Raw genomic sequence first — 13,212 nt, 5'->3', positions numbered from 1 at the left:
CAGCACTGTGCAAAAGAATAAATACACCCTTATTTACATATTGGAACTGAACCTACAACATACATGGGTCTGAATATCATTCATGAAATTGTTCAATTTAGAAGACATTTTCAGGAAAAAAAAGATTAAAATTTCTTTATAAAATTTTCTAGACAGATTTTAACAACTAGTTCAACATTTTTGTGTGTAAAGACTCAAGTAATGAAATGAGGACTATTAGTTTTATATGAAATGACTATTCAGCATTCACAAGTTTAGTTAATTTTGACTGACATGACATAAGCAAATGATAATGTTTTAAAACAGCAGAGAGTTGATTGATACTTGTCCAAAGCATTTGCAATTTGTTGGAGGGAATGAAAAACTGCTACTATGATATGCACATATGACTAATTGTTTTGAGAAATGCATTAACTGTTGTGCAAATGTAAATAGTGTTGTGAGAAATGCACCAAAGCCATTTAGAAAAACTGTAATAATCAAATATATGTAATAGAATATAATACACAAATTATTAATGATTTAATATTGTGTATTGATGATATGATAGTGAATTTGGCCAGTGTGTTTTAGTGTTATTTATATACTCTGGGTGTCTGAGGGGTCTAAAAATGTCTTACATTTCAAAAACAAAATTTAAGGCCAATTAAATTCAATTAAATATAGTTAGGTCTTAAATAAATGTTAACAGATCTTATATTTCCCATGTCCCATGTAAAGCTACCCAATCAGGCCAACATACATCCAATCACCATCTCAATAAACCTTTTAATGAAACTCTATTTATACTTCTGTTTACTAACATGGTTTAATTGTCTTCCTTAGAATACGATTTGTTTAAAACTATTTGTTTGTGCTGGGTGTTAAAGACACTGACCTGGACATGTTGTTGTTCATACACTTAGCTTCTTTTTAAAATCAATTTTATTAAATGTGTATCTATACAACTAGAGCTTGTCTGACACATAATTTAAAATATGTTGCCAAGAAATGATTCATTATCAGAGGTCGCCACAGCAGAGTGAACCACCAGCTATTCCGGCATACGTTTTACACAGCAGATGCCCTTTGCTAAGAAGTATCTTATAAAAATTTTTTAATGGGACAAGTAAAAAAATCTTTTCCATTTGCCAAACGGGCCATTAGAAAAAATCCTTAGCCTTTAGGCCCAGATAAGTCTGAAATTTTTATTCATAATGATCTTTAAAATGTCTTAAATTCGACTCTGGGAAACCTGTAGAAACCCTCATACTTGACATATTTTGAACAAGCTTATATTTTTAAGATTGTTGAACGTTTGTTTAATTTTCAGACAAAGTATATTGTTTTTTTTTTAGTTCTATTTAGCTGCTTAAACCCTTTTTTTCTAATAATGTTTAATGTACTTTTATTTTTTAGGTAAACTTTTTCACACTTAAAGTTGCTTTTTAAAGTAACATTTATATTTATTTATTTCTATTTTGTTTAGATGATCTAAAATGTTAAGCAGATGTTTAGGCACATAAAATGTGTGGTAGGTTAGGGTTCATGTGTGGTATATGTAACAGATCTTTCTGCTCATTAAATCTCATTCAGATGAGTTGGCAAACTCGGATGCTTTCTTAACACCAAGAAAAATCATGTAATTTTGTGGAGAGAAGCCATTCCATCAAAACACTGCATAATATTTGGAAAAAGAAATGCTTGTAATAGATTTATATTAGATTTTTTTTATTTTTTTAGAATTGCACCTGACATAAAACAAAAGAATAAGTTAGATAAGCGAATTATCACTACCGGGAAACAAACGGATTCATTATTAAGGTATTGTAAATGCTGTTTACTGCATTGCTGAGTTACTGGTTTCCACATAAACCAAAACAACAGGTTATTCCAATAAGCAGATTTTTTTTTAGCATATTGGTGTGCATGTGAAAGTGCTCACTGTCAGTAGTAAGAAGTACTAGCTCCCTCTTGTGTCAGAATGGGCCTTTTCTGAATTATAATGAGAAAGTGTGTAATGGCTGTTCTAAAAAGCAGTAAGTTATCGTTAAACTGTGTTTGATTGTGAGCTCTTTTGTGTGTTCAGGTGGGGGATGTGTCCGGTAAAAAGCCTCAGAGGCTGGTCACACAGTTTCATTTCACCAGCTGGCCTGATTTCGGGGTTCCTTTCACTCCGATTGGCATGCTGAAGTTCCTGAAGAAGGTCAAGAACTGCAACCCCCAGTATGCTGGACCAATAGTGGTTCACTGCAGGTAAACAAGCTTTACTGTCTTCTGTAAATGTGTAGAACAGAGAATACACTACTGTTCCAAACTCCGAGCTCAGTAAGATTTTATATTGAAGTCTGATTATGCCAAATTAATATCTCACAAATCTGACTTTTATTTCTTGTTATACCACATGAATATAGTCAGAATTGCAACTTCTCGTATTTCAAATTTATAATTCACCATTAAGATTTTTTTTTACATTTTAAATTATATCCCAGAATTCTGACATCATCTCGAGTTCTTCTTTTTATCTCTATAATTAATAAAATATAATCATACAATGTCTGAGATGTTTACACGAAATTCCAATTGAAAGCCTGCAGTTTTGAGTAGAAAGGTTTGAAATGGGAGATTATCACAATAAATTTTTATATTTATTCTTGGGCAAAATAATTTTAAAAACAATTCAAATAGATGAATTGATTGTTGATTTAAAAAGTGACTGTAAAGAAACTTTTGAAATACAAATTAATAACTTGATTTTAGGTTTGAGTTAATCCAAATCAAAGAATGATGAATAGAAGGATTTCATCATTGATACGAATAAGAAATCTTCCTAGAGCACCAAATCAGAATACTGGAATGATTTCTCGCACATTTTGACTATCACCGATTTTGGCAGATTATGATGATGAAGGATCCGTTTTGCCATCACGGAAATAAGTTACATTTAAAAAATCATTAAGTTAGATATTTTAAATGATAATGAAATAGCCAAATATACATTGTATAAGTCAATTATATTAGATATTATATTTTATTCAACAAGTTATTAGAATATTATGCAAATATCATGTTTTTGAAGAGGTTTTGAAAATTTCCTTCAATAAACATATCAAAACCTACATTTTGATTAGTAATATGCATTGCTAAGAACTTGATTTGGAGCACTTTGAAGGTGATTTTCTTTTTATTAATATTTTTTATTCTAGATATTCATACAGTTGTATTTTAGCCAGATATTATCTTAACAAACAATACATTAATGAAAAACCTATTTTATCTCTTTAACTTGAACTGTCCGATGGTGTATAAATCTCAATTTCCAAATTTAGTTTTATAATCCATGGTCACATATTATTTAGCAGTATAAAAATCATTGGCCCCAGACTTTTGAACAGTAGTATCAGTTTCTAATGCTTTTGAAGGTCTATGAGTTGCAATAACTGGTCATCTGTTGTTCTCAGTGCGGGTGTTGGCAGGACGGGCACCTTTATCGTGATAGACGCAATGCTGGACATGATGGGTGCAGAGAGAAAGGTGGATGTTTTTGGGTTTGTGACGCGGATCAGAGCCCAGCGCTGTCAGATGGTCCAGACCGATGTGAGCTCAATCAAAACCAGCAGTCTTAATACTTTTTTGGGATTCAAATCCTAATCACCCACCTTTCCTTTATCCCTACAGATGCAGTATGTGTTTATTTTCCAAGCGTTGCTGGAGCACTACCTGTACGGGGACACGGAGTTGGAAGTGACGTCTCTGGAGACTCACATGAATAAACTCTACGCTCCTTTACCGGGAGCTGGCTGTGGAGGCCTGGAGGCCGAGTTTAAGGTAATTTGGTTTCTCAATGGTTCATCGACCCCATGTTGAAATATTGTTTCATTTATTGAATTTTTGATCTGTTTTAGAAACTTACCTCGATTAAAATCCAGAATGACAAGATGAGAACAGGAAACCTGCCTGCCAACATGAAGAAGAATCGTGTTTTGCAAATCATTCCATGTGAGCTGTCAATCTATGTTTAATAACAAGATGATGTGGATGATTTCATGAGCTGAAATATGTTTAGGGTCAATAACGTTTAGAGATTTTATAGTTTTATTCAACAGATGTGCATTAAATTGATCTGAAGTGACAGTGAAAACATTTACATTATAATTGCATTTTTGTATTTAATTAGAATCCTGAAAAAAAATCCAGAAAATTTCCAACATTCAGAATTGTTTAAAGTTTAGCGCTAGGGGTTAAAGAGGTAACATTTTGATGTGGCTCAGTGTGTAGAAAATTGGTGGCAAAATAGCAAAACGACAACCAAATAATATAAAAAATAAGTGAATTAATTTACTAAAGTGAAAAGAAGTCAAACAGCCAAAATATTTTGTACAAGTTGGAATCTCACAAAAAAATTAAACAATGTATGTTTTTAAGGGAAAAGAGGATTTCAAGTAATGGCAAATAAAAGAAAGCAATATAGAACAACACACAAAAAAAAAAAAACTAGCTGAACGTTACCCTCTTATCTACCTAATAGAAAATAAACAAACAAAACATCTTTAGCGTTTGCAGCACACCATATCTAAACCACACTTCTAACAAAAATACGTAGAAAGCAATGGCACTCTCTTCTAAACTGGTGTTTAGGCAGTGGAGTTTTCTGCATGTTGCGAGGTCTATGTCACGTGACATCTAAACTCCTCGTTTCCAATGATCAGAGATCATGAAATAAGTACATACAAGATGGTAACAGCATACCAAAACTGAAACAAAAACCAAATTCAAACTCTGAAGTCTCTGAAGACATCAACATAATAGCACACAACACAAGCCAAAACACACACACACACACACACACACAGCAAAAAGGCAAGCACGTTCCCCGTTCACGTCCCTTTAACCTTTGGGCCATCTTCCTGATTGGCAGCAAAGATTGAGAATTCTTAGGCGATCCTAAGAATTTTGACAGAGAGAGCGCGCACACAAGCTAAACAACCCAGGCACATACATAGATGTTTTTTAAACACAAAATCAGAAGATTTAAATAATCTCTAAAAGGTCACATGACGGTGAAAACTGGTGCTGCAATATTTTTCTTTGACATCAGAGGAATAAATTATAGTTTGAAATACATTTAAAGTTATTTTGAATATATAATTATTTATCTTAAATGTCAAAAATACCTACAGTTTTATTTGAATGAACAATGTTTTTAAATCACAAAAGTAAAATTTAAATGGTCAGTGTAATTTATACTTTATAAATTAGTTGCATTAAATATTTTTTATATCTTTTATTTATATATATATATATATATATATATATATATATATATATATATATATATATATATATATATATATATATATAATTTATATATATATATATATATATATATATATAATTTATATCATTATTATTTTTTATTTAAAAAATTTTTTTTTAAATCCAAAGCATTCTGGTCAATTTAAGGTGTACATTTGATCTGCATTTGCATTCCTGAGTTCTCTCTGAACTTTCCGTTTTTATTTCCAGATGAGTTTAACAGAGTGATCATCCCTGTAAAACGAGGAGAGGAGAACACGGATTACGTCAACGCCTCTTTTATAGATGTGAGTAAAACCTCAGCTAACATTTATTTCCAACTAACCGAAATACCGCTCACTGAACCCTAACAGTAATGCTGCACTATTCCACGCTCCATTGAGAGACCACACAGTGTGCTGCGCTTTCTTTAAGTCATTTTTCAGTCATCAAGTTAAATGGATGCCCATTTTGAGATTTGCAGCCTGGGACAGTGATTTTTTTCCCAATATAGTGAAAAAACAAAACAATATACAATTAGCAATGTTGACAGTAATATGTAGAAGACAATGAATAGGTGACACATAGTCTGACTATGTACATGTGGACTGGGGCATGAAGAAATAGACTCTGTGCCACTGAAAAAGTAGCAAATACATTAGTTTGGTCTGATTGCTTTACATTCCAGAAATGTATTAAAACTAATAATTGTCAATAGTTGATGGCAAAAAAGGAAAGAAATCACTCCAAATTTTTAGAGCAGCTGACTATAGTATTGGTAACCTAGCGACCAAATTAAACGAGGCAAGCATTGAGTCAGCTGATTGTTTACATGGGTGTAATGTTTGCTACGTCAGGGTTTATGTGGTAAATGTGTTTCCATATCCTATTTTTGCAATAACTCTGTTTTTGCACAGTCCAAAACCACCTAAAGTGAGCATATAATTGTTTGTTGCGAATGAATGGATTTTTATTTGATAAAAATTATTACAAGTATTAAAATATAATGGCAATATAATAATATTGTATACAATAATAAAAGATTCAGCTATTATTATGCAATGAAATGTCATTCTGTCACATGCCTAGTGCAATAACATAATTGAGTAATGTCTGCTGTATCCAAAGGTGGGAAATATACTTTTTGTTCTTACATGTCTACAGGGTTACAGGCAGAAGGACTCGTACATGGCGTGTCAGGGGCCGCTCCAGCACACCATCGAGGACTACTGGAGGATGATCTGGGAGTGGAGGAGCTGCTCTATCGTTATGCTGACCGAGCTGGAGGAGAGAGGACAGGTAAAGTCAACCCATTCCTGTCCTTCTGTTTGGGGGATCTGTGATCATCTCATTGCCTTATTGGTTAAGTATCTAGGTTAGAAACAAAAACCTATGGCCGTATATTAAAAAACAGTCATTGAAATGTTGTTTTCTATAATGCAGCAAGTCCAGATTGTGGTGTACAGTATACCATGACATTGTAAAATATTCACTTTAATGTGTGATATGATTAAACTGTGCTTATAAATGAATATTGAGATTGATTTTCTCTGTTCAGATGAGTTAAACATGGAAAATCATTCCCTAAATCACAGCTTAAGCACATAACTCATCTGTTTTCCTTGTGTTTTTTCCATTATCTGCAGGAGAAGTGTGCTCAGTATTGGCCTACTGACGGTGTGATGGTTTGTGGAGACATGTCCATTGAGCTGAAGAGGGAGGAGGAAAGTGAGAGTTACACTGTTAGGGACCTTCTCGTCACCAATAACAGAGTAAGTCTACGTTTGAGGAAATCAATTATTATTTGTGCTTTTCTTCTGTCTTTGTATTAGTGTAATTGACCTTATTTTTCTTTGCAGGAAAACAAGTCTCGAGCTGTGAGGCAGTTTCATTTCCACGGTTGGCCTGAGGTGGGCATCCCGTCTGATGGGAAGGGCATGATCAACATCATCGCTGCGGTTCAGAAGCAGCAGCAACAGTCTGGAAACCACCCAATCACTGTGCACTGCAGGTAAGCCATGGCTCCTCTACTTAATCAGGAGCATCAAACCTGAAATACTTCAATACAATTTAATATGATTTTATCCTTCCACCCTAAGCATATGCATGTATGTATGCATGTATATATGCATGTATGCATGCATGCGTGTGTGTGTGTATGTATATGTATATGTATATGTATATGTATATGTATGTATGTATTTATTTATTTATTTTTTTTTTTATTATTATTATTTTTATTTTTATTATTTTTGCATACTAAAATGACTCATTATCATTTTTTTCAGGACTCATTCATTAATAGAAGCATTAAAATTCTTTTAATTTGGAAAAAGAAGCATTATAAATGTCTTTCCTGATACTTATGATCATTTTATTGCATATTTGCTGAAAATAATAATGAAAATTCCCTTATTAACTGTACTGTATGTTTAACTTGACTGTCACTGTGTTGCAAAGGGAACTGATAAAACAAAAGCAGGAAATAACAAGTTATTTAATGAATTATTGTGTTTGTTAAACTAGTCTGCTTATTACATAAGTAGTTATTCAGCCCAGCCATAAATCTTCTAGTGCACATATAGTACAGGATATTTTAGTTAGACAGGAAAGCCAACTTTAACACTGTCTTACTGGTTTGGCAGCTCAAGCAAGGTTTTGGGGTTTTTATAAAACTGGATCGAGTCCTTCTGTGCTTGGTATACCATGGCTTAAACCAAACCTGTCCGCAATTACACATCCAAAGTGTTCGGCAATGATGAAACACAAATGGAGTCCCTGTGCCCAGTGAGATTTCAGGGTCAGCCAATTAAGGGAAGGAAAATAGGAACGCGTCTCATTAATATCCACAGAGCAGTGGGTAATTGATGTTTTTGTGTTAACAGTGCTGGTGCAGGACGCACTGGGACATTCTGTGCTCTGAGCACAGTCCTGGAGCGGGTGAAGGCAGAGGGCATTCTGGACGTTTTCCAGACAGTGAAGAGTCTAAGACTACAGAGACCGCACATGGTGCAGACACTGGTGAGAAAATACACCGCTCATGCTCCACTGACCCACTGAACTAGAACCACAAAGCGCAGCTGAATTGTTTGAACAAATTAGTTTTTATTACAGGCATAAATAAATGTGTGAGAAAACTGTAATAAGAAAAGAAAATTATTTAAAATGTTTTATTATTACTATATGAACCATTAAGCTAAACAGGAAACATTACTGTTAATTAAAAGTATTATTATGGTCTTTGTGTGTTCGACCACATTTTATAAGCTAGCATATATCTGATGCTTACCATCTATGTGGTGCTGCTAACTACATGTTTTTCTATTAGAAGGCAGACCTAAAAATAACAATAGGTATCTTATCTTATCAATTTATCTTCATTTTTGACATTTTACACCAGGGGTCACCAAACTTGTTCCTGGAGGGCCGGTGTCCTGCAGATTTTAGCTCCAACCCTAATCAAACACACCTGAATGAGCTAAACAAGGTCTTACTAGGTATACTTGAAACACCCAGCCAGGTGTGTTGAGGCAAGTTGGAGCTAAACCCTGCAGGGACACCGGCCCTCCAGGACCGAGATTGGTGACCCCTGTTTTACACTATCCCAAAAACCACAGGAAACTAATCAAAACAGCTGGCTTACAAAACCAGTTTTAAAAGATTGTTGGCATGTGTTTTACGTTCATAATTACAGATTATATTCCTCTCAGTGGTGTGATGTTTACTATGAACCGAGTTGCTAGGAAACATTGAAAACACAGGATTGTGAGAGCTGCTCACATCTTGTAACTGTACACGCTTATAATTAAAGAGCCCCTTTTATGCATTGAAAAGGTCATATTTTGGTTTTGGGGGTCTCCAACAACACGCTGATATGCTTGCAAGGTCAAAAAACACTTTCATTGTCTTATATGCATTTATTTATTCTCTCATTTTCTTTTCTGCTTGGTCCCTTTATTAATCTGGGGTTGCCACAGCAGAATGAACCGCCAACTTATCCAGCATTTGTTTTATGCAGCAGATGCCCTTCCAGCTGCAACCCATCACTGGGAAACATCCATACACACTTATTCACACACATACACTGTGGACAATTTAGCTTACCTAAAATATGCATTTATTTTGACTTAATTATTCCAACGACGATTCGTTCAGCGATTCATTTGTTCCCAAACCCTCCTTAGCATGATGCTAATCTGCGCTGACTGGTCCGATGACCTAGTCTGTTTCAATTGGTCGAAACAGAGACAGAGAGAAATGCCCACCATGGTTTATCAACATTGTTGAAGTAGCCAGAGTGCAGAGTATATGTGTGAGCCCAATGCAGGAGTTCATTAAAGCAATGCAGTTAAGCACCAGCATATTGCTCTATTCTTAACCATAAGTAAAATCAACGACACACATTCCATATTAATTCGCACAGTGGCAAAAGCTGAATTATTTTGAAACTTGACCGGCGCACATGTGTAGGAACCGCTGACGATGGCCATAGCAACAACAAACAGTTTAAATCCGTAAACAAATCGGCATGCGTCGCGTTTTCAATGTGGCTATAGACGCGATATGTGAATATAAAGACTTAAGCAGATGCAGTTCAAGCCACATGGAGCGATTACAAGTAACAAAACACAATTAAGTACATATTGCAAGCTAGAGAAACCAAGGAGGCAACCATTTTAATCACACTTACTTAAACTTGTGAAATGGAGGAAGAAACTGATACATGAGTTTGAATATAATAGCAATAGTTGAACTGATCATAGCATTTGAAGGGAAAGGCACATTCACGTTTTACCAGATCTGGCACAGAACATACAGTATTTGGTATTGTTTCGTGTCGACATCGATGCGAACGGCCAAAAGATCCGGACAAACAATGAATCATTTAAATGACTCTGACTCAAATGTTTTATTAAAGAATCTATATTTTTAAACAAGGTGCACTTTTAGATTTAAGCCTCAGCTGGATGTTTTAATTCCCTTAGAGCTCTGTTGCAAACAGCAGCCATTTTTATTTGATGATTGAACTAGGCCATTGCATTTCATTCCTGTCACATTTAGAAATGTAAGTATGTACTTTTTGGGCAATAGTCATTTTCTTTGTCCATGGCGCCCGATTTATAAAGCACCAACCTTAAGGATAAGCAAGAGACTAAATCTAAATCTAAAGTTTGCCCCAATATCAGAGTGCAGCTTATTATTACATCAGCTAATTAATATTCATGAACCAAGCTTTTAAGGTTTTTGTCTAGTTTTGTTTCTAATACTAAAATGGTAAGCACTGTTAAGCTCACATTGTCCTGCTTTTGCCCGCAGGAGCAGTATGAGTTCTGCTACAAAGTGGTCCAGGAATACATCGATGCCTTCTCTGACTACGCCAACTTCAAGTAAAGCCACGCTCACCAGACTTTACCAGTCTTGCACTCACGTCCACACTTTCACGTAAACACAGCTAAATGAGACAGACTGCCAGCGCAAAGCAAAAGGGAACGCAAAAAACCTTTGGCCGGCAACCACGAGAACATGATGCCGAAAGTGGAATGAAAGAAAAAACAAAGCAAACACCATTAGAGATGCCTTCTTGGATATTTTGTAATATTGCTCTTGTTAATACGGCCCTTTCCCATTTTTCTCAGTGTAAATATGCTCTTGTAATTTTGTTTGTTTCTTTTTGGTTTTAGAAGCTGTTTCGTTGCGGCTTTTAGAGTGACCTTAATATAGTTTACTGGTATATAAATGCATACATGAATATTTTAAAACGGCGCTATGGAGACAGACGTTAAGAGAGCGGTAGCAAGTGGAGGGTGCTTTTCACTGAGTGTTTTTACAAGAAAATTCCTCTTTTTCTGCAGTTGAGTGACTGAAAACGATTTAAATGGCAGCTCAATCCCTCTTTGCTGTTGCCTGTAGCTACGTAGCGCACAAAGTGACAAATTGGAACCAATGGAGGTGCATTAGGCACAGAAATCGAGCGTGTTCACGATTAAAAGAAATTCACTGTGCTTTCCGATTGCGTTCACTGGAGTGACAGATAACATTTTGTGTGTTTTGACACTCTCATTGTGTCCATTTTTATTTTTATTTTACATTTTTTTTGGCGGGTATGACTAAAATGGTCAAATGTGTCTTTGTGCTGTCAGTTTTGTTTCAATGGGTCAGAACCGATTTGTTATCCGCTTTAGTCCAAACTAGAAAATATTAGAGTAAGACTTAAAAAGACAAGAGAAGAGGATTCCCTGAGCATTTCGATAAAAGGAAATACAGCTTCAGACTGTTCTTGTTATTTCTTTTCTATCATTTTGTCCTCTCACAAAGGGTGTACTTTCTTCATCCTAACTTCTTTTCTAGATTACTCTATAAGCACCTTCTGTGTTTGTGATTGTAACCAAGGAAGTGATGTGTTTACTCGCCTGGATGTCTGTTTGATTGGCCTTAACAACTGTACACTAAGCTTTCATTATGTACTGGCAGTTACTTTTCCTTCCTTCCAAGATTAATGGTCCCGCCAGGCTGACTACTGGTGCATAATAGATCCAGAAAGTTCTATTCAAATTGACACATGATCACCTGATCATCTGTTCCTGCCCATTTGAAGGACTTCAGCCTTTGTGCTGAAGTAAGTGAGCCCTTTCCAGCTCCACTGAGCCAGTTAGATCCATAAACGGTAGATATTAGGCCCATAGTGGCGATGAGTGCTTTTAATTTCTCCTTTCTAAAAGAACTGGTGGATGATGGTATAAATGAGAATGTTTATGATCGGTTAAATTTGTGAAAGTGCAACACATGGTTTGTTTTTTATTGGAGACGTTATATGATGAAAGCTAAACATGTAATGCTGATTGTCATTGGATTTTTGGTGAATGTTTTCTGTAGGTTAAATGGTTGATTCATCCCAAAGTTAAAATTCAACGTCTTGCTCTCATCTTAGTGTCATTCCAAACCATTTTTAAAACAAATGAAAATGTTTTTAATCAAATCTGATTGATTTCTGTTCCATTGAAAGTCATTGAGTTTCCAAAACAAATAACTCCAGTGGTTTAATCCAATCTTTTAAAGAGACATGAAGACTTTATAAGATATATATTTATATTTAATTTAGACTTTTAATCACATTTAAACATTTAAAATGTTTGCTCATTCAAATTTGGTCACCGAGACTCAACCGTGCTTGCTTGGTGTGTGACAACCAATGACATTTGTTCTTGTGCATTAGGGTTGACGCGATACTGGAATCGTGGAACTTGGTACCAATCGATACAAAAAATTTAAAAACGTCCATTTCCTGTGAACATTTGAGCGCTTTTGAGCACGTTCGTGAACACAATAGCAAAACTGCAGTGTTAACAAATGTGCGCAAAAGCGCTCAAATGTTCACAGGAGATTTTCGAGCACTTTCAAAGTCACGTCGATTAGCTAGTTTGTCTATAAGCTGACATACGAGCGATCAGCTAATGAATCACAGCTTTAAAACGCTCCGGTGTCCCTGTATCTGCGGTTACACTCAGTTGACAATTATGAGTACGGTGAACTGATGACCTTCACAGCCAATCAATTTCCAATTTCCATTTCGAAGTCACATCGATCAGCTGGTTTGTCGATAACAGGGGTCACCAATCTCGGTCCAGGAGGGCCGGTGCCCTGCAGGGTTTAGCTCCAACTTGCCTCAACACACCTGCCTGGGTGTTTCAAGTATACCTAGTAAGACCTTGATTAGCTTGTTCAGGTGTGTTTGATTAGAGTTGGAGCTAAAATCTGCAGGACACTGGCCCTCCAGGAACAAGTTTGGTGACCCTTGGTCTATAAGCTGACATACGAGCAATCAGCTAATAAATCACAGCTTTAAAATGCTCCAGTGCCCTTGTATCTGGTTACACAGTTCGGAGAACGAATGACCTTCACAAACAATCACAGTCATTTCTGTTAAGCGTGTTTAAGAAA

General features: G+C 35.5%; 1 protein-coding gene across 1 annotated transcript in view; it reads left to right on the top strand.

Moving 5' to 3' along the window:
- Positions 1–13,144, top strand: part of ptpra (protein tyrosine phosphatase receptor type A) — a 32,342-nt gene extending 19,198 nt beyond the window's left edge. Inside the window, exons 13-22 of the mRNA XM_056446940.1 lie at positions 2,069–2,235; positions 3,441–3,576; positions 3,658–3,807; positions 3,885–3,978; positions 5,506–5,582; positions 6,439–6,573; positions 6,921–7,046; positions 7,134–7,285; positions 8,160–8,295; positions 10,591–13,144. Of these exons, the coding sequence (XP_056302915.1) occupies positions 2,069–2,235; positions 3,441–3,576; positions 3,658–3,807; positions 3,885–3,978; positions 5,506–5,582; positions 6,439–6,573; positions 6,921–7,046; positions 7,134–7,285; positions 8,160–8,295; positions 10,591–10,665 (1,248 nt within the window). The 3' untranslated portion in view covers positions 10,666–13,144. The remainder of the gene's footprint in view (positions 1–2,068; positions 2,236–3,440; positions 3,577–3,657; positions 3,808–3,884; positions 3,979–5,505; positions 5,583–6,438; positions 6,574–6,920; positions 7,047–7,133; positions 7,286–8,159; positions 8,296–10,590) is intronic.
- Positions 13,145–13,212: the final 68 nt, after the last annotated feature.

Source organism: Danio aesculapii, chromosome 21, assembly GCF_903798145.1.
Source record: "Danio aesculapii chromosome 21, fDanAes4.1, whole genome shotgun sequence".
Lineage (NCBI taxonomy): Eukaryota > Metazoa > Chordata > Actinopteri > Cypriniformes > Danionidae > Danio > Danio aesculapii.
Note: the sequence above shows the minus strand (reverse complement) of the source record. Positions and strands in the feature narration are given on the sequence as shown.